General features: G+C 45.9%; 3 protein-coding genes across 3 annotated transcripts; 1 reads left to right on the top strand and 2 right to left on the bottom strand.

Annotated features, from left to right (window-relative positions):
* Positions 1 to 77: 77 nt before the first annotated feature.
* LOC131262048 (gustatory and odorant receptor 22) lies at positions 78 to 2270 on the bottom strand. The gene is made up of 5 exons (XM_058263959.1): positions 1522 to 2270; positions 968 to 1113; positions 674 to 870; positions 290 to 451; positions 78 to 224 (listed from the first exon to the last, which is right to left on the bottom strand). Exons 1-5 carry the CDS (start codon positions 2268 to 2270, stop codon positions 78 to 80), a joined length of 1401 nt encoding a protein of 466 aa, XP_058119942.1.
* Positions 2271 to 3526: 1256 nt separating this feature from the next.
* On the top strand, positions 3527 to 5823 carry LOC131262044 (potassium/sodium hyperpolarization-activated cyclic nucleotide-gated channel 1-like). Its single transcript, XM_058263954.1, has 8 exons — positions 3527 to 3590; positions 3664 to 4084; positions 4153 to 4345; positions 4428 to 4737; positions 4804 to 4998; positions 5076 to 5215; positions 5357 to 5500; positions 5608 to 5823. Exons 1-8 carry the CDS (start codon positions 3527 to 3529, stop codon positions 5821 to 5823), a joined length of 1683 nt encoding a protein of 560 aa, XP_058119937.1.
* Positions 5824 to 6168: 345 nt separating this feature from the next.
* Positions 6169 to 25796, bottom strand: LOC131262042 (ficolin-1-like). Its single transcript, XM_058263952.1, has 5 exons — positions 25695 to 25796; positions 25572 to 25628; positions 25302 to 25488; positions 24690 to 25250; positions 6169 to 6215 (listed from the first exon to the last, which is right to left on the bottom strand). Exons 1-5 carry the CDS (start codon positions 25794 to 25796, stop codon positions 6169 to 6171), a joined length of 954 nt encoding a protein of 317 aa, XP_058119935.1.
* Positions 25797 to 26017: the final 221 nt, after the last annotated feature.

Genomic DNA, 26017 nt, shown 5'->3' with positions numbered 1-26017 from the left:
ATTTATTTCTAGGCAGTTTGAAATTCTTCCGCTCGTCGTCGTTTGTTTTGCCTAGGATATATTATACAGACGACCCCCTAATTGGTCCTCTCTGCTTCCAGTGCTCGGATTCGGGACAGATTCGCCTTAAGGGAGGAAATGAAAGCATTCTTGGCGCTCTGACGAAGGAGAGTTAGTTTAAACTGCATAAGCACAACCAGATAAGTGGCCATGAAGGAAATGTTCTGCAAGGAATGAAAAAAAACAAGCTTTAAAATGGTTTTTCGCACCTTGGCCTTAAAGTCCTTACCGCTGTTATCAATCCACGATTAATGTTGGCGTACCCGTCAAGGTTCATGGTCGGCGGGTTTTTATCGATGGCGACCAGAAACATTTCCACCTCCTTCTGCGTAGCCTTGTCGACCGCGGTCAGATTTACATTCAACAGACGTTCCTGAAAGTTTAACCCGACCTGCCCCGGTTTGGGCGGTAAAAGATGGCGAAAACAAATTATTGAAAAAGGAGGGCGACAGTTGAAGGGAAAAATATGATCAAAGAAGATCAGCTTCCTAGTGGGAAAGGGATGAGGTGCTGGCGTTCGCCATTTGCGTTCGACCTACCCCGTCGTCTATATTGGGCATTCGAATAGGTCTGCCAAAACGGGGCAAAAAGCCCTAAATCCGCCAGTACGTACCCTTTTCGATGCGTGGTGCGCCTCGTTGCAGATGATAAACAGCAGGCTCATACAATAGAAAACAATGACAAATAAACCCACTTCCTTATATGTTGCGCCGTGCTCGATAATTTCACTCAGCGAACCGTAGGTGGCGATAATGGTGGTGAAGAATATTACCAGACAGTAGATGCCGTACATGTTGGAGTAAGCTTTCCCTGCCGAAAGACAAAAGTGAATCGTATTTGTTTTCTTTTAAATCCGACACGTAGTCACCTAGGAAATGTTGTTGATGTTGTAAGCTTAGTTACGCACCTAGTTGCTGCATCATGTGGCTCAAGTCGACCCAAAGGTGGCGATACTCGGTCAGTTTGGCTGCCGGCCGTTCCGTCGCCAGTACGTCTGTAAGTTCCTTTGCGAACGCCTTACTTGCCGTACCAAATGCGGTGCAGTTGACGAACCTGTTTGGGTTATGATCGCAGTAGGTAACACACGTGCGTAAATGTTTGAACGAACCACGTTGCATTGTCCGTTAATTTTAAAATACGCAGTTTCGATACATACAATGTTTTACGTAAATTGTATGATTAACTAAGATGTTGATTATTTTACAAATCATAACATACATATACCTTAAGAAATGTTTTATTAGCTTGCAATCTAAACGAGTTTTTCTAGAGTAACTAAGTTTTATTCTTCGAATCGTCAAAAACTAATTTAAATTAAATTAAATCAAAATATTATTTCAAACAAGAATGTACAGATTGGATTTACATCAGATGGATTTGTTATGAAAATATTTGCCAATATATTTAACATCCCCACAATTTCGTCTAAGGTATCCTTTTCTGGTTCAAAAATTCGCTTACCAAAGACTGCAGAATCCATTCAGCATCGCAATAATGTGATAGTATGCGAAAGTGTGACTGAACTGGAAGTCCGGCTGCAGATAGTACTGCGACAGGATGATGACGAAGCTGAGCGACCACGAGACGATACAGAGGGCCCACGTGATCGGGTAGAGCTTCGGGAACACGATCGGCTTGCCGGTGACAATCAGGTACTTGTACTGAAAGTCCGTCCACATGTTCTTGAACTTGGCCACCTCGAGGCCGTTGCGCCAGGAGGCAACCGGCAGCAGAAAGTGGGGCACCATGATCGACATGAAGATGATGTTGTAGATCACCTCGTCGAAGCGCTTGTCGTTGGTCGAGATAAACTTGATGATGCGCTCGCGGGCCACCACCAGCACCACGATTGTCTCGCAGGCGTAGATAAAGTACGCCCACAGGAACGCCCGCGAGCACCAGGTGAAGGTGGTGCGCGGCATGTCAACCCCCGGTGGGCTGCGCATGATCGGCATCACGCCCATGATTTGGAACAGCACCAACAAGCTCCTGGTTGTGTGGTAGAACGAATCGTGCCGATCGAGCAGGTTAACGTCGGTGGCGATCTTCAGCTTGCGCCGGTACATGTGCGTCGGTGACTCGTTGTCCTGCTCGAGCTGCTGCATCTGTTCCTTGATGCGCCGCCGGTCCTCCAGCTGCTGGCGCTGGTTGGGGTTCAGCACCTGATGCCGAATCTCGTACCCGGCATCTTCCATCTGCGAGTGGATCATGTTGGCGTTTGGACTGGCCCTCTCGTGCCGCGATGTTGTAACCCGCACTACGAAATGTTTGCCCCCAAACGCGCTTCGGATTCGGGTTTTATCTGAAAACAAATTATGTACACTACACTCGGTGGTTGCCGGTTGGCCCCCTTTTCGTCAAATCTGCACCCAGAATGAGGTTAGAAATTGCTTCACGCCCTTTCCAGATAAGATTTTGAATCCGATTCGAGCGTAATAATGTTGCACTAGAGAAGCGTGGTTTTTCTTGGCCACTTTTCCCGGGCCGCCTTTTCGTTCGGCAGTATTCCCACCCGGACCGGGTTACGAATGCTCAGCTGATCCACTGGTGCGAACGGAAACAGAAGTTTTAGTAATGAACAGCCAGAAACAATAAACTGTGTGCGCTGTCCGGGGGACATCGACGTTTTTATAGTGCGCCCATTCCGCCGGCGCGCTGGTAGCGCCGGAACTGTAATTAAAATAATATTACGATCGACCGTTTGGTGTTTGCTTTCGATTCATAATGCATTACGCGGGTTGCCTTGTTCGTCTTTGTCTTTCTGGGAGTTGCCGCTTCCGAGCGAACTGCCTGCACGCTGGTACTGCCTTTGGTAATGACCGTTGTGGACTTTTGCCATTGCCATTTCTTCTACTGCCCGGGGAATTCCCTTTCCTCTTGCCGGATCTTCCTGAGGCTTTTCTTCCGAAAGCTACACGCGTTTCCGAGGAGTTTATTTTAGCGTTCGTTTATTGGCAAGTTCTTCCCTCGTCGACTAGGTCACTGGTGCTTCGTTGTGCTGCTGCTGGGTACGCAAAGAACAGATTTTCATTTCGCGGTGGGTCAATATTTTCTTTTCCCAACGTTCCATTGTCATCCACAGCTGGCGGATGGTTTTTCCTACCTCAATTGTGCAGTGTGCCGTGATGACATTAGGCCGGCTCACCATGCTTCGGATGGTTTTCGAGACACTTTGTCTTTGTTGCCCAATCATTTCGTCTTATCGTAGGCCGAATGGGGTCGGGTTTATCTCGCTTCTTTGCATAGGTAGGAAGTATTGCGTAGCACCACTTGAGTTAGGTGATTTTTCAAGTCATTCGATTACAACACGCAAAAGTCTGCGAAGAAAATGAAATACAAAACGGACTGAAACCGAAGGTGAAACCAAACATCCTATTGAAAAGTACGCATCAACTTTGGATCTGACAATCTAGCAATCGTCGACGTTTGCAAACCGAAACTCATCGAGTGCAATCCTACACCAGCAATGGAGACTTCCACTTCGCAAAGGGCTGACTCCACCAGGTTCGAATTGCCTGCCCAGAAGGAAGGTAAGTCAATCGGACTGGAAAACGTAAAGAATGGGGTGGTAGTTGAACTTTCATGTTTTTATTTTCCTTCCAGATGATATTCACATCCTGACCGAGCGCATCCCCAACCGGAACAGCATAGCATTTCGTTTGCGGCGCTTGTTCCTGATCGACCGGCAACATCCTTGTGCCACTCTGCACTTTCGCTCCCGTTGCCTCTACCGGCGGGAACTGGCGCGCCATGTACGTGGCGACTATTGGTACATCATCCACCCGTTCAGCCGGTTCCGGTTCGGCTGGGAAATGTGGCTTACCTTCTACTTTTACACCATTGCCCTGCTGTTCCCGTTTTTGTTCTGCTTCACGCCGGTACTGCCCGTTCAGTGGCAAGCATACGCCATTCAGTTTTCACTGAACGCCCTCGGGTCGACATCGTTTTCTATACGCGTTTTTACGGGATACTTGGAGGATGCCCGGACCAGGACTGTTGTTCTTCATCAAGGCAAGATCTTCCTGTAAGTATGGGGGGTTTCTGTATCACACACATCTATTGCATGTGACTCCTTTTTTTTTTTTCTTTCAGTCATTATTTGAAAAACGAAATGCTCATCGATATATTTCTTCTGATTCCACACAATCTGTTGCTGACTACGTTCTTTGACGAATCCCTGGATCACGACCAGCAGGCGTTTATCATGGACATCGTCCATGGGCTGATGATGCTGAAACTTGTCTCACTTCGGCACATCTGGGGTTACATCATAAATACTTTCGAGGTAAAAGTGGAACAAACGTTAACAAATCAAACAAGACAGTCCGCCTAATACTTCGTTCGAATGAAAATTTAATTTATTCCAGCGCTTCAAAATCGATCTGCTATATTATTACTTCTTGCGCATTGTGCTCATTTCGATGGCCATAGTGCACTGGTGCGTCTGTATCTACAAGCTGGCCATCTACGAATGGGACGACCCGGAAAATCCGCCGGTGGCGCGCCAATTCTCCTACCTGGACGCACTGCAGGAGTACGCGGTGTGCCTGCATTCGGTGTCCTGGTTTATGTTTGCCTACAGTTTTGTTGACCATCGGCTTCCGGCCGGAACACGGGCGAAAGCGTTCAGTTCGGTCTGCATTGTGGTTGGATATGCTTTCAAAATTTTCATCTTTCGTAAGTCATAGTTTTTTTTGGCCTTTTTCACAATTCCAATACATTATAGTATGTTACACGTTTTAGTTCAAACAATAAATTTAATGCAAATCATGAGCTCGATGGATCGAAAGTACGCGGAAGTAACTAATCAGCTGCAAACGTACGTGCGATCGAAGCAACTGGACACGGCGGACATGAAGCAACGGTTGCTCTACTACTACTCTAAACGATTCGAGCATTGCTTTTTCCACGAGGATGTCATCATGGAAAGTCTATCAGGTAGTGAATTGTACCGGTGTACAACGTGGAGAATCGTTAAGTTTAGAATTAATCCGCTATCTTCCATTCTATAACAGATACTTTGAAAAAGCGCATTAAGGATTACAGCGCAGCGACGTTTTTGAAAACGATTAAAATCTTTGAAGGAATTCCGCTTGAAGAAGTACTTCCGTTAGTCGAAAGAATGTCCAAGGAAGTTTACCTACAGGATGATATAGTAAGTAAAGGACCAACATTATAACTTTTCAATCAAATTCATTTGATTCATTTGAATTCGAACGGTAGGAGTTTGAAGTTCAATTACTGCTACAAATTACAAATGCAGCCACACATATTAAACTCCTTTCCCTTACCCCAGATCATTAAGGCCGGCGCGTTTGGCGATCGGATGTACTTCATAATAGTGGGCACCGTTGCAATCTACACGCACAGCCGTAAGGAGGTGTGCCACCTCTCCGACGGGGACAACTTTGGCGAGGTGTCGATGTTCTCAAGGAAAAAGGTAGGTACCGACAAAAACTTTCCTCTTCCAGGCGAGGTAATATATTGACAATGTGCGCACTTTTATTTTTAATCTGTATCCAAATTCGCTCGATGCGTCCGCTTCAGCGACCGGTCAGCGTGGTTGCGGTGGAGTTCACGCAAGTGTACATGGTCGAGCGGAAGACGTTCAAGGAGCTGTACGCCGCCGATCACGTGGTGTATCAGCGCCTGCAGCAAATGGCGAACACGCGTATGCACACCATCCTGGTGCAGGAAGAGCAGCACAAGAACCATCTGCTAAAGATGGGAATGGGCCAAAATGAGATCAAGATTATGCCCTGAGAGCGAGCGGGCCAGACGGGGGAAGGAATGGATTGCTCCGATTTTTTGGGGAGGGTTTCCATTATCGCTTCAGGTGCCGAATCGGGTTCGATGTGTGAAATTGATAATGCATTTTTGACACCTCGACGCACCATCGGAAGATGGAGAAAGATCATTGGCGTGAATCGTAAGAATGATGGGAAACTACTTTCATGTGCGCATAATTAGTTTGATTCGCGATAAGTCGCGACCAGCCAAAGGATAAATGTTGTGTGAACCTCCGAGGACAAGTCAATTATCACAACGAGGCGCAGAACATGGAAAATGCTTTCTTTTTGCTCGTGTTCGGGGAAAACGTACACCGCGCTATCCTCCACTTTTCCGATATGCTGTGGTCCAATAAAAATATGTTTCTGTGGGTAGAAAAGAAAAACAGAACATCACAGCTATTCTTATTGTTGTGCCCTGTTTGCCGAAGTTAAGCACACGCATCGTGCTGCCCTTCGCGATAACCCTCGCCTCGCCGTCATCGCCGTCGTCATGTTTGGCGCCCCACGAGATGCTGCGGCTCTAGTTTCACCAGCGACGCACCACATACATCATCAGCTGGTTCCGGCCGATCCGTCTTCGCCCGTTTGCTGCCGCCGATGGCCGGGCGGTGTGTCGCGGCGTTCCAGCAGAGAGAGCATACTACACACATCGAAAGCGCGCGCGGGAACAGTTCCTGCCCAAGAGCCTGAAGACGGTCCGCGGTCGGTGGACGGCGTTTAGTTTTGTTTGAAGTTTCGTAACGTGCGGTTGCGTACCGCCTCGCGGGACCGAGTGATTCTTTTGGCGCTCGAGCGGCGTGTGCTAGGAAGTTTGCATTCTGATGTCATCGGTAGCATTAGTGGTGAACGGTTTTTCTTTTCTTACATATCTATAAATTATGTGTTCCTTTGTGCATTCCGATTTCCTTATCTACACGGTGGTTGTTTTCCTTCAAAAGTAAACCCATTATTTTTAGTGTGGGGCGAGCGTATGTTCAATCGGATGCTCCAACAAGTGTCATTTGTGCAGTTTTGTGCTTCATTTATTGCCGAATTGGCGGAATCTTGACGAGATGTGCCAAAGAAAAAAACAACCGCATAAAGATAACGGATGACTTGATGGCGAATTTTGTGTGAAAAGTTTTTTATTTGTCTCACAGATGCATTAGCATTCGTTTCCTGCGTTTCTCGATTGGTTTAGAAGTTCACCAAATTCTTGCTCACTCTGCACATTTATGTTTTCGTAGTGTCTTTCGGAATCTAGAATATGTTAAAAGGAAATAGAAAAAAAAACCAACAAATATTCGGATGCGGATGAACTGCTGACATAAGCCATGTGCTCCATTTAAAGTGTTTTTCGGCAGCTTCGCATTTTTCGCTCACCATTCACGCTCGCGACTCGTGGCTTGATTCGCGGATTTCGTTACTTTTCTCATCCCCGACTCCGCTTGCCGATATGCTTGTGGCCACAATTAATCACAGTCAATTAATTTGGTTAATACATTGTCCAAAACGTGGTGCGGTTGCCAAGGTTGCTCGTCGTCAACGCCCTCCTTCCCATGTTGTTATCCCGCTGTTCGATCGATTGTTGATTGTGCAGCTAGCGTGCTTTCCAGTGTTGTTAGTTTATTTTACTTTTTATATGTTTCTATCACCCCCGCACACCACCGGCGGACGGTGGTTTTCGGATGGGGGATGCACCATATTTGTGGCTGGGAGCATCGCTTCGGCTCCGATCCGGAGGCATCATAAACCATTGTTACCGCGTGGTTCGCGATTTGAATGGTGGTTGGGCGTTTAGTTAGCTCTATCGGTAACGCATCATCAGGTTTTGTGCCAAAATAGAGCATATTACGCTCGTTAGAGAGGGTATCATAATCACCAGCGGAATCGCCAGAGGTTGCTAGACACGGGACCGATCGGGGAGGGTTTGGGAATAAACTCCCACCATGTGACGAGACTGGAGAAGATACTGATTGCCCACATTGGGCGCATTATCGGGGCATGAGAATCTGGGCCATCGAGGCGCGAGAATCAGCAGTTAAACCAGTGGCGCATGAAAAAGGTGCGCCAGCATACTATCTCTATGCTGCGACGGCGGAAGGGTCGTTGTTTGACAACCGCATTTCGCCGATTCAACCGCCTCGCCTGTGGTGTTGGCCACCGTATCGGAATGCTATAATTGTCGACTCTAATGGACAGTTTCTTTTCACATGTAAGATCGTAAAATTAATCAGTGAATGCTTGTTTGTGAACATTGAATGTTAAAAAGTGACATTTAATGGAATAATAGAAATTGTCTTCCGTGTGAATTTGTTTTCGTTCAAACATTTTACAACTTTGCCCCCGTGTGAGGATCAGTGCATTGTTTGGTGTGCTTCCAAGTGTCCTGTTTAATACAAATTGGGTTTAGCTCTCACCATTTAATTTTAATGCTGGTTTTGATGGCACTTTGAAAAATGTTTTGTAGTCGAGTGTTTGGAAAGTGATAAAAAAAATATAGCAGAAAAGTTTTGAAATTGAATTGAAAAAAAATAGAGAAAAAACACGCTGCAGTATGAAAACTCAATAAAACGAGTGAAATTAAAAAAGTTTCGCCCAAGCTTTCCGGGTGTGGCACTTTTTGGGACTATAAAATTTAATTTTATCGCAATTTCTTCCGCGCGTGATCCGCGCAAGTAGTCAACTTGAAAAGTACGGTATTTAACGCGGAAATAGAGGCTGTCAGCGAACCGGTGAAGTGTTTGGCGATCGTGGAAATTTAATATCCACTTCCGAGTGGTATATGTATGTGTGCCTTTGTGTGTGTGTGTGTGTGGGTGTATCAGTGTTAAGCGAGGATAAAAGAGGACGCTCCTCAACTCTCAGTGGACAAAAGTGGTACAAGTGTCGTTGAAAAACAAATTTGCCCGATCCGGACGAAACTTTTCCGGGCGTCCATCCCTTCCAGCTCCATCCCCTTCAGACCGCGTGCCTGGCTGCATTGATTGTGAACTCGGTGTGACAGCGTTTGGAAATTAATTTTCGCCTTCGGCGTGCGACTTTCGCCGTGGGTGTGCGTGTATTTATTTTTGGCTCTCAGCTTTGGCCTCCAATCAAAAAGCGTTCAATTGAATGTGGAAGAGCTGAAACTGTTGCAATATTACCGAAATTGTTGCAATAATGCTCAGGTAAGGACAAACAAGCCTTTTTAATTCATTCGTTCCGCGCCGTGTTTGATTGTTTTCCCGGACGCTAAGGATAAAATAAATAATCGTTCGTTGCGCTTCAAAAGGGAGGTACCAAGCAAACATTTAAGTGAAGCGTTTTATTTTTTATTGTTCTGTGGAACATCATTCCCACATTCAATGGGAAGCACTCATTAACGGACCATCATCGTTTGTGCCGGGAGTTGCGCACAAAAAAAGGACACGTGATGGCCGCTACTGTTTGGATAAGGCCTGGGAGATTTCAGTTCCTCCGGTCAGCTGCGATTCAATTTCAATTATTTGCGGCCTGCTAATGTGGGTGTGATATTTCAATTCCCGCACTTTTTCCCCATCCCGACCCCCCCTCCCACCCTCGGCCTCGGTGGTCATTCCGTAATCGGTTTTGCAATGAAATCTGCTTTCAATTAAATTATCGCTCGATGGCCCGGGGAGCTGCCTGATTGAAGCACCGCTCCCGGATTATGGTGGTCCTTTATGGTGTGGAGATTAAATAACGCCGCGGCCACTGCCGGCTTTTGGCCTTGTTATCCTGCTGGGCGCTGTTGCCCATGGTGTTGCATGTTTAATTATAAAGAGCCGGATTTGCTGATGAAAAATGTTTAATCAGAACACATATTCGCAACACGGGGCGGATTTTCCGGGCGTTTGGATTATTTTTTTGTAACGCCGTGGTTGCGGATGAAATACGAACCGGGTAGAGGCATATGGTTGTTGTGTCGGTCGCTAAGGAGCATTGCACCGCCATTACGTACACTTGCAAGAGAAAAAAAGATAAGCAACAGACCGTCGTACATCATGTTAAAATTATCCTTCGCGGCAGAGTTCGACAAAATTCGAACAAATGGAACCAATTTGATCCGGGAGTATGTTTTTAGTAACACATAACTCTCAACGACTTTTGTGCAGTTCAGTCCACTTTGAAATGTTATTTGTTGTGTCGATTTTTTTTTAAATAAAAAGAAATATCAAAGCTACAGCAAACGCTGTACTGCAGCTTCCATATTCCATATAAAGTACGTTTGGCGAATCAATAAAAAAGTTTTCCGACCTCTGCTTGGCACCATCCATCTCTGATAATTTATAAACCCATTGCTTTCTGGTTGTAAACGTAGCATTTTTGCATGTATTTTCTGTCGAAATCGGAAAGAACCGTTCATAAACAGTTTCATTTTAAGCTTCTTATGAAACATTCTGCTCTCTGCTTCCAAGAAGATTACCAATTGAAACGAACATGTCTCCTCGAATGTCGGTGAATCTCATTTGGATGTTTTCCGTGAACTGCAGAAATATTTACATTTCAAATCAATCGAACCCATGCTCATCAGCATAATAATTTTGCAACGTATTTTTTATTTTTCCTCCCGTAAGAGGAAGTAGCTTGGCAGGTTCAATTAGTTTATTTCATTATGTGATCCTATCCATCCGCTTGGCACATTATCGCGAAATCAGTATTATGGATGTGTGGATTGGTTTGCTGGATGTAACTTTGGTGAAAGTGGAGGAAAACCAAACTGTAAAAGGGTATTAATTTCAGGGCAAAACATACCGAAACACTCGTATTTTTCTAGACGCTCCGCAATAATACAGAAAGTATCATCAGGCAGTAAAACACAGTTGAATCGATTCTATCTCGAATAATCCTTTTATTTGCTTCCCTCATAAAGGTATCGCTAGGTTACCTGCGCTTGTGGGCGTACTCCAAGATAAGCACTATGGGATCGTGTAAAAGTCTTGTTTACGAGTTGCTTCCGCTGTTTTCCCGACGCAACAAAGTAGAACCGACTCTGTTGTGTGTTTCTCTCCACACCATTTACAATACGGAAATCTGATTGTGTGTTATTTCTTCCATTAGGGGAAGCTTTTATGTTGCGAATGTTGAGTAGAGGAAAGGAAAAAAAGGAAAAGGAAAATGCGACCGAACATTTTATTCCCATCACGACGGTGCGCCGTTTTCCATTACAAAAGACAGAGAATGTATTTTTTTAATTCTTCCACCCTGCTAAATTGTTTGTATTAGCACGATTCTAAGCAGGGAGCAGGGCTAATCCTACTTCCATTCATCCGTTATCTGGCAAGTGGCCGGCCCATCCGGAGACGGGTTAAACGTTGGCGTTCTTTTTTCCCGCCCAATTTAACTGCCTTCCGTTTGGCCGTCCGCCATGCGAGGCGGAAATACGAAACGGAGTGAAACTTTGTATCCAAAGGCGGACATCGGAAGGGTCCATCAAAATGGTTGATAAACTGAGAAGTGCGCCATTTTCGGCTGTTTGCCATTTTGATAAGGGTTGGAAGAATCGGACCCAATCTGATGGGGATATAAGGAACCCCATTCCGAAGGGGTTGCTTTTAAAGCGCACCCCCTGTTTTTTTGGGAGGCTACGTGCATTCAAAAGCGTCGTTTTCAATCATCTCGGGGGTTGAACAAAAAATCTCCTACGTTCTAATGTCGATTCCGTCCGGTCGGGTTGTAAACACTCCCCGATGTGTGCTGATGTACCGGAGGGGCCGTATGCGCACACCGTACTAGAAGCCATCGCCGGAAAACTCCAACGGTCACCAGCGTGCGTACGATGTCGCCATCAAACGAAATGGGCACCGGTCGTACGGGAGATAAAATCTTGGAACTTTATTGATTTCCATCCGCCCCGCTCAAGGTCGAACCTTTGACGAGGAAAACGGAAAAGTCAGCCCTTTTCTTCGCCATCTACGGAGGAGGATCAACGTCAAATCAATGTGCGCTCGCTTTTTTCTCCTCCCTTCCTGAGGTACTCCCGCTATCTCTCGCCCCCAAAGTGAGGGCTTTTCGGCCATAAAGCTTTGGGACCCCCTCCCACCGAGTCGTTTCCAAGGTTATCTTGACGATCCCGGGTATCGGTGCTGTCCGGTAAGAAGTTGCTCGGCCGGGAAACAAGATGACAGCGCATAGAACGTCGGTAAAGGTGAATGGAAATAAATCATAAACGAATTTTCGTTGACAGCCGTATCAGGAATATCAAATCATCATAATCAGCGGCAATCGACCATCGGAGCTGGTAGTGAGGTATAGTGGCAACCGGGAACGTCGATTGGCCGTGGACGTTTGCAATAATTTCATCACGAAGCCGAGAAATGGTACATCGAATCTACCGGCTTTCCACCGGCGGAAGGCTTAATGCAGCGGTCGGCAATGTGCACCGAACATAATCCAAATTGTAAATGGTTTATAATATTGTTTATAATAAGTTGGAATGAAAATGTGTATTTTTGAATATAACATTTGAATCGTATCAATATTTTCAAAAATAGTTGAATTGTGGAATTAAAAACAAGAGTAAACCACTTGTGGCTCTTGAAAAGCAAATCCTCAATGTGCATTCTTTGCATATTTGATACTTCACTTCGAGAAGTTTGACGACCACAGATTTACTGCATTCATATCATAAAGAACCAACCAGCCAAGCGTAGCATGATTGGCTGGCAAAGGTCGCGCCGCTTTCTTTCCTTCGCCAAGGTTCCGAATGTCATCTTCCTTGGAAAGGAGACAGTTTTGTGGTGGGACACAAAATCAATTAAAAAGTAATAATAATCATAAACAATAAAAAATCCGGAGCATAAATCACCAGACAACCACGGAGTACGGTGGAGCCTGAACGAATGGTGGAGGAGGGTGAGGAACAAAGGGTGGCGTCTGGCGGAAATTGAATCCATTCGAGCGTGCGTGGAGCGGAGGCGACGATTCGACAACACCGACCGGCGATGGATGATGTCAACGGAAATAGACTCAAATGGCGCGGCTCGGGAGAAAGAACCAGAAAGTGTGGAAAACGACACGGAAAAAGGCGCTGGTGTTGGAAAGTACCGCGATAATGTTCCACGGGTGACATACTACCGAAGGGCCGAGCCGGTGACCTAGCGGGACGATAAGAAAGGGGTAATTTTAATTACCTTAATAACTGACTTTCGTGCGCCCGTGGCTCCGACTCACCACACTCTCCGCATCCAAACGTGCCGTTTTGTTGGCGTCGTTTGTCACACGTAGGCCACAGCGGGGGGGGGTTTCTTTTTTTGTTGCCATTCCTCCCCCAGACCCGGGAAACATAAACATCCACTTGCTGCCGGAGCGACTCGTGCTTGTGGTGAGCCGATAAAATAGACTCCTTGATTTTGCCTTGTTTTCATCGTCCGGAGCGAGGAGTGTATATGTTTTCATTTCGAGATTTTAATGGCCGTTTATTATTTAGTACAATTTCACGAACGGCTTCTTTCCGGCCTTCGCCCGTTTTTCTGGGACGCGCGCAACACGTTCGACAGAATGTGCTGCAAATGGATTGAACCACCAGGGGTTGCCCACTTTTAGGGCGGGGAGTTGGATTTTGTTCCGTTTAATGAGAAACCAACGAGGTTGGAAGTGAGTTCGCTTTGTGCGACATGTGACGCGAATTTATTGCATCATTGCTTACGCTCCTCGTTCCTAGGGACTGGCGGGAAATGTTAGATTCCAATCGAATGAAACATTAATTTATTTCTTTGTTGTACGTTTTCATGTTGGATATGTTTTCACAAGGCCTTGAAGTTTGACATTTCCCTCCTTGCATTCGTGTGGTGTATCAATGAAACCGTTTGTTGGGTTATGCGTACCTTAAAGTTTGAGACTGTTCGGCATAACGACTCATTTTGCGCACATAAATTCGTTCCATATTGCCCCGCTTTGCGCTTCCCGGGTTTGGGCATTTAGGCGGCCCACAGTTGGATGCTTTTAAAAATGTTTACGACCAGCTTTTCCCACCGGGAGGGGGCCTGCGTTTGATGTTTTATGCTCGCAGCGGAGAAATTCAATATCCTCATTTATCGGTACGTATCTGACTGGTGCGTCGAACGTAAATACGGTGGATTTAAAAACAAAAATACTCCACGAACAGCCGAAAGGGGTTGTGGAGGGTGCGAAACCGTGGCCCACCGGGCTGTTGCTACTGATAATAAAGCGTAATTTGTAACCCGCACCGGGACACTGACTGACGGGGAACTCGCTGCTGGGCCGTTTTCCGGCACGCATAAAAATACGCCCCGGTTGTTGTGTCCAGCATTATGCTACCGACCACCGAGTAGTGCGCCGTGCCACTTTGAACTCCCACTGATAACGGTTTCGCACATTTGGGTGCTAATATTTTGATAATCTTCTGCCGGCCAGCAGAGGGTTGGAAAATAATCTGCCCAGTGTTCAGTGCCGGATGCTGCGTGTCCTGTTAATTGTTTCTCGCTAGTGTAATCTTTTCGAGCAAACGAACCGAAAGGGAAGTGGGGGGAGGGGAATCCAAACGACACCTTGTCAGCTAGGACGTGAGTGTGTGTGTTTACGTAATCAATCTTGTAGCACAAATCAAATGCCGAGTAGAACTCTTGTCAAGCAGATTTATTATGTAACAATGTGCAGTTTCAGCACAGATGTGGCACAGTGGGCGATGTGGCTTTAAAATCGGGGATATATTTTCCAACTGGATGAATATAATTTTTGTTCAGAATAATGAATGTACTTTTTATGTGTAGTAAAATAAACGGTTTACGAAACTCTACAACATTCTAGTTTTAAAAAATTTGCTTTGGTTACAAGATTATTCCTTGCATTTTACAAACAGACATTGGCAAATCTGTTAAACATAAGAATCAAGCACCCGGGAATTTACCTTTAGTATTCTAAAGGCAGTCATAATTATTGTCAATGAAAAATATATGAAATTTTATCCTTCACGATTATAATTTTATTATTTCATTAAATTCTTTACCTGGAAAACTTTCCCTGTGATCGAAATCTATTCCAGATTAGAATCGGTAAAGATTTAACCTATTACATAGCTTAGGTTATTCCACTGTGGCACAGGGTGTTCGGAAGAAAAGGAAGCTCTAATACCGAAGACTGATGAGTGCAGGCGTGCCATGCACCATCTGGAATGTTGGTATTCGGGCATCCGGCCAGAGCGTATTACATCTTGCGAAGGCTGCCCTGGGTCGGTGTGTTCCTATCGCTCGGGAAGCAAATCGCTTTTGTCATGGTCGCTGTACGCGATTCGGCTAGAATCCTGGCTCGGGTCCTCAGTCCCCAGGAACCCGAGAAACGCACATGCATGCGAGCCATTACACGAAACATCAAGTTGATTGCTAAAACGTGAGACGAAATGAAATCCCATCGAAATGCTCCCGTTCCCCGGGCGAACCGCCACGGGACGTGCCTTGTGCCCGTCGCAGGTTGATAGGAAGCTGAGTTTCCAGAAAGCCCGGCTTGGCAGGACCGGATCGGTGGGCCATCCATCTGAAATCCGACAGTTTGACGGATGTTTAATTGTTGTTCCGGTAGGACTCTTCCCCGGCTGCAACTGGTAATCCGTCCGGGCTGGCTGCGACTGAGAACGATTCAGGATCCGATCCGGGAACAATGAGGTTCCTATACTGGCTCCCGGGTGCGGGATGTGTACGCTTCTCGGATGATCCGGTTGGGTTTTCACGGGTTGGAACCAGAGCTTGCTCGTTACGCCATGTCAGGGGCTCGTGGGTAAGCTTTTCGGCCGAAACATTGTAAAAATGGTTGGGCGAAATCGGAGAATAAGATTTTTAGTTTCGATGCCCTAACTCACCCCAGAAGGTTCGCATGTCTGCATGTATCGTGCTTTTGTGACTTGTCGAATCCCTTATCCACTCACGCCAATTGAACGAAGGAAATTGATTGGAAAAGTCATTGAGCGAAGATGGATTGATTATAGGAAATTGTACAAAAACTCATCAGCATGAAAAGGGGCAGGAACCGCAAGGAAAGTCGGCATCGAGCAGGGTTTAGAAGAAAAAAAAAGGTATCTGCAAGCATACCGATATTTTTCTTCTGTCATTATTTCTTAACGGAATTCTTTTCTCCACGCCCGAGCTCGGTTCCCGAAGCAAAATGTGAAATAACAAGAGTTTCCGCGCGCCGGAAGCTCCGGCCGGAAATGGAAGTCTGTGCAAAATATGTATCATTTCCTTCGCATCGTGGACGGAAAGATGATTTACGATCCGTCGTGAGGGCATCACACAACGGTGTGAGTATGCTCCTGTGTACGAGTATCCGAGGCCCTGATGCTGAGGGATGCTTTTAGGGGCAAACCTATTCACCCCGAAATGGAAGGTCAACACGGCGTGGCGTGAGCCATGGGATGATTTATCATACATGCGAGAAAAATGTTATTGATTTCCTTTGTAAACTTGTGTGTAAAGATCAGCCATCGGGCAGAAAGCTGTGCATTTTAAATGGAAGATCTTCCAACCCATCCAAGGACCAGGTAGGGTGTTTTTCTGCTTCTATCAGGTGTTGCTATTAATCTCGAAGCCAGATGTTTCGATTCACCGGAATTTGTTTGATGGTTTTCGGCGAATTTTGCGGCGCCGATGTCATTTCGTTTCCGAGAACGAAAAGGCCCCAAACCAATCAGTTGAATTAATGTAAATAAATAATATGAAACGGATACGCAAATCGATTTACCAGAAAACGAAAAAACACCACGTGGGCTCAATTTTTGTTTTTAAGAAAGCCAATTCAAACCTCTTTGATTTATGTTTTGTTCAGAAATTGAATTCCAAAATAAAGTAAATGAACAGTGCAAATAATTCAAAATGTCCACATTCTGATATCTCTGAGGGATGCTTCCATTTCTAAATTATTCAATAATAAATAAATCTTTTTTTTCATCTTTTGCATCAAAAAGACAAAAACCAAAAACATCTGAGTACTTGAGCTGTGCTGTCCAATCACTGTCACACTGCTGATAGTTCGCTTTTTTCGGTGCTCTTTTGTTTAAATACTGTTGTGATACGATCAGCCGACGCCCGTGATTTTCCACTTATCCCATCCACCCGTGTTTGATGGTTCGAAAACTCGGGCGGATCAGGCGCGCAAGTGAAGTATCTGTTGGCGCACTCTTCCTTGTGCAATGCTCTACTTAACCTTCCTCACATTGGATTACGCCGGTTCGCTTCGGTGGTGGGTCTTTCCGGGCCACATAACACCCTATAACATGTACAGTGTCCAAGTGGTCTCGATGTGCTTAGGAAAATTTTAACCAAGAACCAGGAACTCGAGAGTACGTGCGCACGCTTCTCTCAAGTCCAACCAACCGCAAAGGAGCCGCACGACGTGGGATTCGGTCCGGAAAAGAAGAACCTTTCCGTTTGCGTTAGCCTCGTCGGCGAGGAAAGTTGTATTTTTCACTACTCTACCATCGTTACATCACTCACGCTCGAGAGCCATTTCACTCCAATCGGGGCACTGCACTCCGTGGTCCATTTTCCGATCCCCCCCCCCCAAAAAGCTGTCGCGCAAGTGGCTATTATTTTTCCAACTCTATTTCTCCAGCACCCCCAAAAGAGTCTCCAAAAAAGACCGGCTGATTGTTTTGCAAGTGGAGCTGCGCGACACAAAAGAGTTTCATCTGCAACCTCCCCCCACGGGGGGGTTCATAATCGGTTCCCAAATTCTTGGTGAACCTCTTCTCGCACTTGGCCGGAGACGGAGTTGAGCTGTGGCTCGCTGCACTTGTGCCGATAAACAAACAAATAAATCAAACCTTTTTTCCCTATTCAACATCCCCGCCAGCTCGGGGATTCATTCATCGCCAAAGAGTCGCTCTAAAGTGACGTTGGACCATTTAGCTCCTCGAAGACGAGCAGGCAGACTACTTCTGTCACCCGAAGATGTTGAAGATAAGTTTTCCACAATTTGTCACGCGCTTTGTCCCCGGTTCAGACGCACCCGTCTGGTCTCGCAAAATTTGGCTGAAGGAAGGTGTCTGATTGAAAGCTGGAAGATCTTCCATCGCCGATTACGTTTAGTTGCATTAATTTACGTGGCGTATTTCAACGGAGTTACACCAAAAAGTCTACTCTCCGTTCGCTTTTCGTTTCGGATGATTTAAATTTATGACAAAACGGAAGAAGTGATACAGATCCATCTTCACCTCCACCCTCCCTGGCCCCGTTAGACAAACAGACGTTGCTGCCCGACTTTTGAAGCCTGTTCTCGGTCGTCCAATGGCCTTTGGAAGGGAAAAAGTCAACTCTCAGCATTTGGACAACGCTGGTGCGACTGTTTACATTCCGCACAAGCCGAACCCGATTTGGAAGGTTTTCCGTTTGGAAATCGAAATCAAGTTAAACAAGCCCGCCGGCCGTGCCGAAACCGAGAGACGTTACAATTTGGAGAAAAAGGCAATGTGCTACGATGTACTTGGTTCTCAGGCCCGAGGACCTTGATGTGCTTCGGTGTACCGATCGCAAGGACGTTCCACTTGAAACAGGCTTGCATATATGCCTTTTGGTCCGTTTTTTTTCAACGCCCGAAGAGTTTGGCAAACATTCGCTTCCTCGTTTTCACTTTCGGTTCCGGTTGATCGACCAGGCGCCGCCCCATTGGGGATGGTTTGTTCTATTTCCATTTAATTATGATTGCCCTCCCCGGGTGGAGTGCCTTTGCGGGCGACCTTGCAAATTTGACTGATTTAATTTTGCACACACACACACACCGGGATGGGATTTCTAACGATGTTCAGTGGGGCGTACGTGGATGCACCGGGGTATGCTCCAAAGTGTTCTTTGTTTGGCTCTTCTCATCGCATGGCCTGCACTGAAAAGGTTTCAAATAGATTGACCATGCACTAGAGTGGTTGAAGAAACAAAAAAAAAAGTGAAACGAAATGGATAAATGCCATTCTACCATGAACGCAAGAGCAGACAGTTTTTATTGCTACTTTTAGGGAACGTTCAATTATTTTGATGGACCATTTTGATCAGACCCAAGAATCTTCGACGAAGGTGCTTTTTCAATGTAAACAAATCATGTAGATTGTACGAAACTATAAAAATTAATGCTGTTAAGAACCGTGATCTTAAATATTTTAGTTAGACTTTTGTAGCTCAAATAATGTTACTTATATTGCAAAACAAATGTCGAACAGTTTGAGCTGTTTTGTACAACTATCCATAAAATGTTTCACACTTATAAAAGTATTTGTTTATTGTTCTAAGTTTATTGTTTATTATTTCCATCTTGTTTCGAACTTTCGAACTAATCAATCTTGGACATAGTTTTACTATTTTCTTTCAAGTATTAATGTGCATGTTGCTTTTTACTAGCTTTGCTCTACTAGTCTGATTTTACCTCAAATCAATATTTTAATGCTCATAATGCTTGACATATGAATAGGAAGCTTCGTTTTTTTCTGTACTGTTTCACTTCTTTGATAATCTTATCAGATCGTATGTCTATTGTTTAATGTAGGTCACCACACTCATACTATATTTCTTGTTGCATATAAAAGATTATGTGCAGCATTACTCACGCCTCAATCGCTCTTATGTTTGCTTCTTACCCCGTTCGCTTCGATTGTCAACTCTAGATGCCACCATCTTCGGGGGCGATCGTTTTCAAACACCGTTACCAATAACTATTATTACGTTGTGCCGTTGCTGGATACGTTTCCTGTTTGCCTAGCTGCTTTGCGAAAATTGTCACCGTTGCCCTGGGGAGACCCGATGTTTGCCGTTGATCGGTCGTTCGGTGGTCCATTCTAGAAGTGTGGAAAGAATACACATGATGTTCAGAAGGAGGCACGCGCCACGGCGAAGAGGGCGAAAAGAAAGTGAAAAAGTGACGCAGAGAGTCGTCGTAAGACGCAGCAGCGGAGTGAAGAAAGCCCACTTAAGTGCTGCAGTGGACAAAGGCGGCGTCGGCCTCCCCCCATGGCCTCCCGGAACACGTGCGAAGGTGGTGATGACGCATGGAAGAAACGCATCGTCAGCCACGTGCCGGCGGGATCCGGAATCAAAAGCCCAATTGATTGACTAACTATTTACTCGCCCGGTGTGCGGGGTTCATAGGTGGCGGTTCTCAAGATGTTTACCTTCCCGTGCTCACTTGTGCCGACAGTCGCCGACAGTCTCCCCCAAGGCCTGCGGAAGAAGTTTCAGATGACTGGATGCCGTCGCCCTTTTGAACGCTGACAATAGCGGCCCGAATGAGGCTCCGATGACGACGGTAAATTTTCTGTTGATGATGATGGGTATTTCTATTACCGTGACAAGTGAAACGATCCGAGAACCGGGCAGTTTAGATGTCGACGAGTACCACCTTCGCCGGGCGTGGCTAACAACGCACATTGTTGCTGATCGATTCGGTACCGAACTTCTGACTCCGTCTTTAACTCGGACTCTTCCTGGAAGCGGAGCTAGTACGAGGCCTCGGAAGGATATTAGCAAACTTCTCCCTTTCTGCCTCACTCTCCCAGACACACCGACTCATGTTCTCTTTCTCTTAGCGTTGCGTTATTTGTGTCCTTCCCGGGAGCATCACCGGCGTCCCGGGAGGACTGGATTTATTGTACGTGGAATATTCGCTCCGCTTTCTTCGACCTTCCGTGTACTCGATGCCGTAGCAGTTCCCACCAGGGACCGGGCGCTGGATCCCCGGATTGATGATGCGGCTTTTCCCGGGTGAACGCAGCTGAAAAGTGAGGAGGCCTCGTCTGGTTTCCGGAACCAGGCCGTGTAGGCCTTGCAGGAAACCGCAGCCCGCCGGAAGAGCAGTTCCGGTCAGCCGGGCGTAATTGCGAGTATCTGGCGGGAAAAGTGATCCACCGTAAGACCGATTCCACTTCAGAAAGGACTCTGCATGTGTGTGTGTGTGTATATCTACCCAGTTATGAACTGAATAATTACCACACATCCGCATCAGTGGGTCTGCAATCCGAACCCGGGAGGATTTGCCAGGATCTTAGCAGAAAACGCCGCTTGGTGGCCAGTTGGCATTGACATGCTGTACGTATTTTGTTGCCGTAAATCGACCGTTGAGCTGATGGAAAATCGTATGGTTTCAACCGGAACGAGCGAGGCTGTTTTATGGAGCTTAATCCGGCGCATTACTTCCGGCACGTTTTAAATTATAATTTTTATCTTTGATGGTTTAATTGTTAGTTGTGCCTCTAGGATGTGTTATTTGACTATAAAAGCTATTTTCATGTTTTTGATTTGTATTCACGAGTTTTCCATGATTTTTGTCTAAAAAATGAAGATATCTCTTTAAACTTCTGTTACTTTGATCTTATTTGACATTTCAAGATCTAAAGTTGACTCAATAATGTTTCTGCACTTACAAACTGTTTAATATTTTAAAACTTTAGTTCTCTTAATAAAATCATTCAGATATATCTGATAAATAACAAATTGGAAATCAAAACAACAAATATCTATGATCTCATTAGAAACTTCTCAGTACATATGTTCCATGATTTGTAATATAAAGATCGGTAAAGTTAGCTTATTAACTTTGCTAGCAGATCTGATTTAATCGGTTTAAAGCTACGAGCTCGGCTACAACTTATTTCAATTGTTTTGTAGGAGCAGAGAAAGGAGAGTTCTTATAAATTCCATTCCGACGCTCAGATAGAAGCTCCACAATGGCGATAATGTATCACATTGTTTCCGCTGCTACTATGTCATTGTAAGACGGCAACATGTCCTTAGGCGACAAGACGCCAACCACCAACACCACCCTCCCCGCACCTGCCAGCTGCTCCAGTTCACCCCAAAAGGGACATGTTTTGATTCCAGCTGCAGCGAGACTTTGTTGTCGGGCGAAAACTACCCCCAACCGAGCTCGCCATTGCTGACCATTCCCATTCATTGTGTCTGGGAGCGGCGAGCGGTCAGTAGTCGGATGAAATATGTTCTCGTAGCACACAACATAATGCTTGGCGGGTACCGGCAGCACGCGTCTGGTTCGGTGGTCGAAAGGATTTTAGGCGGCGACGAGTTGAGGCTGCCTGGAACCGGGCAGTCCACGGGTAAAGGTCGTTAGGTTTGGATGGTTATCTTGCCGGCGGTGTGCGAATATTAATAACCATCCAGATCTCGACGTGTGACGGCTGATGTGTGTGGAGAAAGGTAGCGTACGCTCGGGGGTCGTCAGCGATGCTGATGAATGTTGGGACTGCTGGTCGAGGACTGGTTTCAAGTTGACTCGCCCTTTGGCCCAGTCCTCCGGTCGCTTGGGTGACATGACAAATGCACTTTACCGTGCAAATCGATAAACGGTGTCGCTTGAATAGAGTGTTGGTACGGCCCTCCATTACTGGCTATTGAATTCTTTCAGCAAAGTGCTCTCGAAACTATTCAACTAGATTGGTAAGACCACAAAAAAGGACTCCCTGACGGAGCAGCACCTTCTGATGTAATACCATTTCCAAAAGATGGAAGCTTACGATGCAACTATGTCGTTAGCCGGTTTTCACAATTCGTTGCTCTTTTGTTTCGGTTGCTAGTTCTTTTCTCTTAGGGTTCTCTCGTCCCGAAGAAGGCGGAAATCTCGGCTCCTAGAAGTACGGCTTGGCCAAGTACGTTCCGAAGTACGCTGTAACACCTTTCTTCAAGGCGGCGCTAACGAGCTGATGATTTCTGATCACGTACTTACACCGTTACACCGTCACATTACTTTCGCCATTTGTCGCTAGTTCGCCGCACCCCCGCCTCTCCCCTATCGAAGTGCACTTTTCGTTTGCTGCATTACTTGCCTTGCAGTCGGTTCAAAGTGTTTCGGCCGAATAGGGTGACGAAGATGGCTTCCTTTGGATGAATGAAGTGGCAAAACATGTGCACGCCGCTTTACTACCGGATGTGCGGATTTTACTTTTAACAATGAAACCACACGCGCGTTCCGGCGAAGACGTGTCTTGCGTTTATTTTGCGTAGATGTTGAGCGTGTGTTGCTCGCAGAATAGAAGCGTGACCGAGGAGGATGTTAGTTGAGAATACTGACATGTCTTCTCTTTAGCAGGATAAGTTACGTAAGATACCAGCAACGCATCAACAACGATATCTCTGCAATGATCGTAAGAAATCAATCTTCATCTTCAAAAGCTATTATTAAAAACCTAAAGCTAGCCCTCAAGTCAAGTTGTGCAACCCTTCAAGGACCCGTTGGATGTCAAGAGGTGTCACGTAAACACTTCGCCGTAAGTGTTTACACGCCGTCGCTTCAAGACACTCCCCCGCCGGTCCCGCGCTACGGCGATGCGATTAATTAACACTCGTCAGGTACTTACGCATCATGCATGCCGACTCTCTCGCCTCTCGCCTCGCGTGCATTCTGCATTCTAATATAGAGTCCTCCGTGGGGTTGCAAACACCGCAAACTGGGGGAACCAATTTGTAATTACCAGTTGCACCACAACACGCCCGTTCGTTCGCGATGATTTGTGTACCGTAAAGTCGAAGCATCGAACGCTCGATCCGGTTCGACGTTCGGTTGGCAATCAATAACCGAATCCATCCGAAAACCGGCGATACGTCGCGGAACCCATCATCACATGATTTGCGGGTGCATTTTCCTTCGGCGCGATGCGATGTAAAGTGGAGCCGGGTGGGACGTTGGTTTTACGCTTCACCTTTGCTCTATTATGCTGCATCTTCAGCGTACCATACCTTTCTCGAAGCTCGCGGTTTGAAGATCAGCGTGTTCGCGAATGCGCTTGCAAGTAAGTTTCCGCTCGAAGAGACAATCAAACATCAATCTGGGGCCCCCATTGTTTGCCGACTGGTGCAGCGATGCAACGCTGCCGATAGAACGGTTCGCGAACGGGAAATGCACTGCGAGTTGAAGGCACAAAATGACCTCTTAACATTGCGATCACGCGTCACGGCACGACGTCCTCATCGCGCACCCTTTCCCGGGGGTGAAAAACGACTGATTCGAGTGGCTTGGCACTTTCCAAGTGGCTGCTCGACCCCATAGATCCCCTGCCTGGTTCTGCCCGGTCCCTAACAGCACACTTGAAATGAAGTAATTACGCGAGGGCGAGCAATCGGGTCGTCTCGCCTTCGAACCGCGCGATTCGAAGGGATTGATTTCCATTGCGGATAGTTTTCTGCATAATTAGAAGGGAGGGGTCCGGAGTGAACGCCAAATGCCGCTTCCGCTGATGATCTACAACCGTTTTCCGGACGGCTTACGAATTCACCGCGACATTTCTAGTTTCCGGTCTAGCGCGAGCCTACGGTGGAAAATGGTACTGATTGAAAGATTGAAATGTTTACATTTCAATTACCTTTACTGACATGTAATTTACAGTAATTTTTCACAAATAAAATGGGGTCCTCGATAGCCGAGCGGTAGCGCGGGTTAGAAAAATCGGCCCATGAGCGCCGGGGCTCACCAACCTCGACGGCGTGAGTTCGAATCCTAACCGAGACCGGACCATCCCCTATCCGAGAGGGAGTGACTATCCACGTAATCAAAAGAAAAAAAGGCTAGTAAGCCCTTAACGGATAGGCATGACCAACTCGGGGTCGTTACGCCAAGAAGAAAATGTCTTTTGGTTGAATCTATTTCTTCACCCTTGTTTCTTTCGTTTTTGTTTTTTTCTCTTTGAATGGAAATGAACATTTCACTATAAAACTATTTGTTTTTATTCAAAAGCAATTGTTGTGCATAGTAATGCTTGTATAAAATTGCTATTAGTTCATTTTGGTAGAAGTGAAGGAAGAGTGGGAACAAAGATGCTGCAGCTGATGAACATCTTCACTGGTGAGGTAATCGCTTTATGTTTGCGTTAATTAATTATATCGCGAATCATCATTCGCGAGTAAGACAAACTACGCTTACCCTTTGTGAAATGGAACCACACCATCGCACTCTGATCGTCTGTTGTGTTCTGATAACGCCCGTTCAAATTGGAAGGGAGGCAGTCGTTGTACCACCAGGCTCCGTGAAATTTCTTAGCACAATTAATGCCATCCCGTTCGTCATTGTCGCGATCGAATGTGGTAAACTTTTGATTCTTGTGGTACTCCATCGAATCTCCTGCTGTCCCTGAGTATGTCCCTAACTTCTTCAACGCATACAACTCCGATTCGTTCCCTATCTCAAACTCGTCATACTTAGCGTACCCGTAGTTTCCATGGAAATCTTTCATTTCCACCAGCAGTTCATGCGGTCGGTTTTTGGTAATTTGATGTACGTATTCTAGCCCGAGCCAGAATTCGCCTGCCACATTCCCGAATCCGTTGCGGTACTCCGTCCAGTTCCTATAAAAGTCAACTAAACCGTCGAACCTATGCTGGATTACAGTCCAGCCGCCTTCGAACTTATTTTGTTCACAAAATACTTCAAATGGATTCGAACTTTTCCCCAAACGGAAAAGATGCGTGCCAGATTCGTCGGTAACTTGACGACATGAACGGATAGGAGTTATTAAGTAGTCTTCCAATGTCCTACTGCGTGTTTCTACATTTGTAGTTAAATTATGCATCGACTTTGTTAGCATATCAGAGATTTCCTTATTTTCTTCTAGTTTCTTGAGCTCAGTTAGCGATGCTTCCTGAATGTGTTCCATCTTGGGTATCATATGATTCTTCAATTCCTCCAATTGGGTCCGTGTATTCTGTTCGGATGCCTCCAGACTCTGCAAAAAAGGCAACAATTGATTTCACAAAATTCGACTGGTATGATTTTCAAGATTGCAACACCTATTGCACGCTTCCGTACCTTTTTCAAAGAGTCTTCCATTGCATGCATTTTGGCCTGTAGACGAAGCTCCGTTTCCTACAAAGAGTCGATATTTTTCTCCATTATCATCGTGTTTTCACTTAACTTGTGCTGGGTATTCACCTTCAGCGAACTTTTCATAGTTTGCTCCACCTCATGCAGCTTGTCTTGCAAGTAATCGAGTTTTGTCATTAAAAGCTCCATCTCGGAACCTCCTATTGCCATTGTTAGCCGGGCTGATAAAACTACACCAAAACATAGCACCAACATATAACTACTATTATGCATGACTTTCAATTGGCTGTAATTCAAAGCACTCAAACGCACAATCAGAACGAAAGATGAAACACGACTGAGGATCGTTCGGATTCGTTTGGCTCGGAAAGGCTAGAAAGAACAGGAAACTTATGTTGATAATGTGTTCTGAGCGATAACGCGCACACAAT

The sequence above is a fragment of the Anopheles coustani genome, chromosome 2 (genome assembly GCF_943734705.1).
Source record: "Anopheles coustani chromosome 2, idAnoCousDA_361_x.2, whole genome shotgun sequence".
NCBI lineage: Eukaryota > Metazoa > Arthropoda > Insecta > Diptera > Culicidae > Anopheles > Anopheles coustani.
Note: the sequence above shows the minus strand (reverse complement) of the source record. Positions and strands in the feature narration are given on the sequence as shown.

Coding starts and splice junctions, on each gene's coding strand:
- LOC131262048 (XM_058263959.1), bottom strand. CDS start 2,270: ATGATCCACTCGCAGATGGAAGATGCCGGGTACGAGATTCGGCATCAG. Junction 871..967: donor CCACATGATGCAGCAACTAG/GTGCGTAACTAA, acceptor GTCTTTCGGCAG/GGAAAGCTTACTCCAACATG. Junction 452..673: donor CGCACCACGCATCGAAAAGG/GTACGTACTGGC, acceptor AAACCGGGGCAG/GTCGGGTTAAACTTTCAGGA.
- LOC131262044 (XM_058263954.1), top strand. CDS start 3,527: ATGGAGACTTCCACTTCGCAAAGGGCTGACTCCACCAGGTTCGAATTG. Junction 4,346..4,427: donor ACATCATAAATACTTTCGAG/GTAAAAGTGGAA, acceptor AATTTATTCCAG/CGCTTCAAAATCGATCTGCT. Junction 4,999..5,075: donor CATCATGGAAAGTCTATCAG/GTAGTGAATTGT, acceptor ATTCTATAACAG/ATACTTTGAAAAAGCGCATT.
- LOC131262042 (XM_058263952.1), bottom strand. CDS start 25,796: ATGGCAATAGGAGGTTCCGAGATGGAGCTTTTAATGACAAAACTCGAT. Junction 25,629..25,694: donor CTATGAAAAGTTCGCTGAAG/GTGAATACCCAG, acceptor GACTCTTTGTAG/GAAACGGAGCTTCGTCTACA. Junction 25,489..25,571: donor TGGAAGACTCTTTGAAAAAG/GTACGGAAGCGT, acceptor CCTTTTTTGCAG/AGTCTGGAGGCATCCGAACA.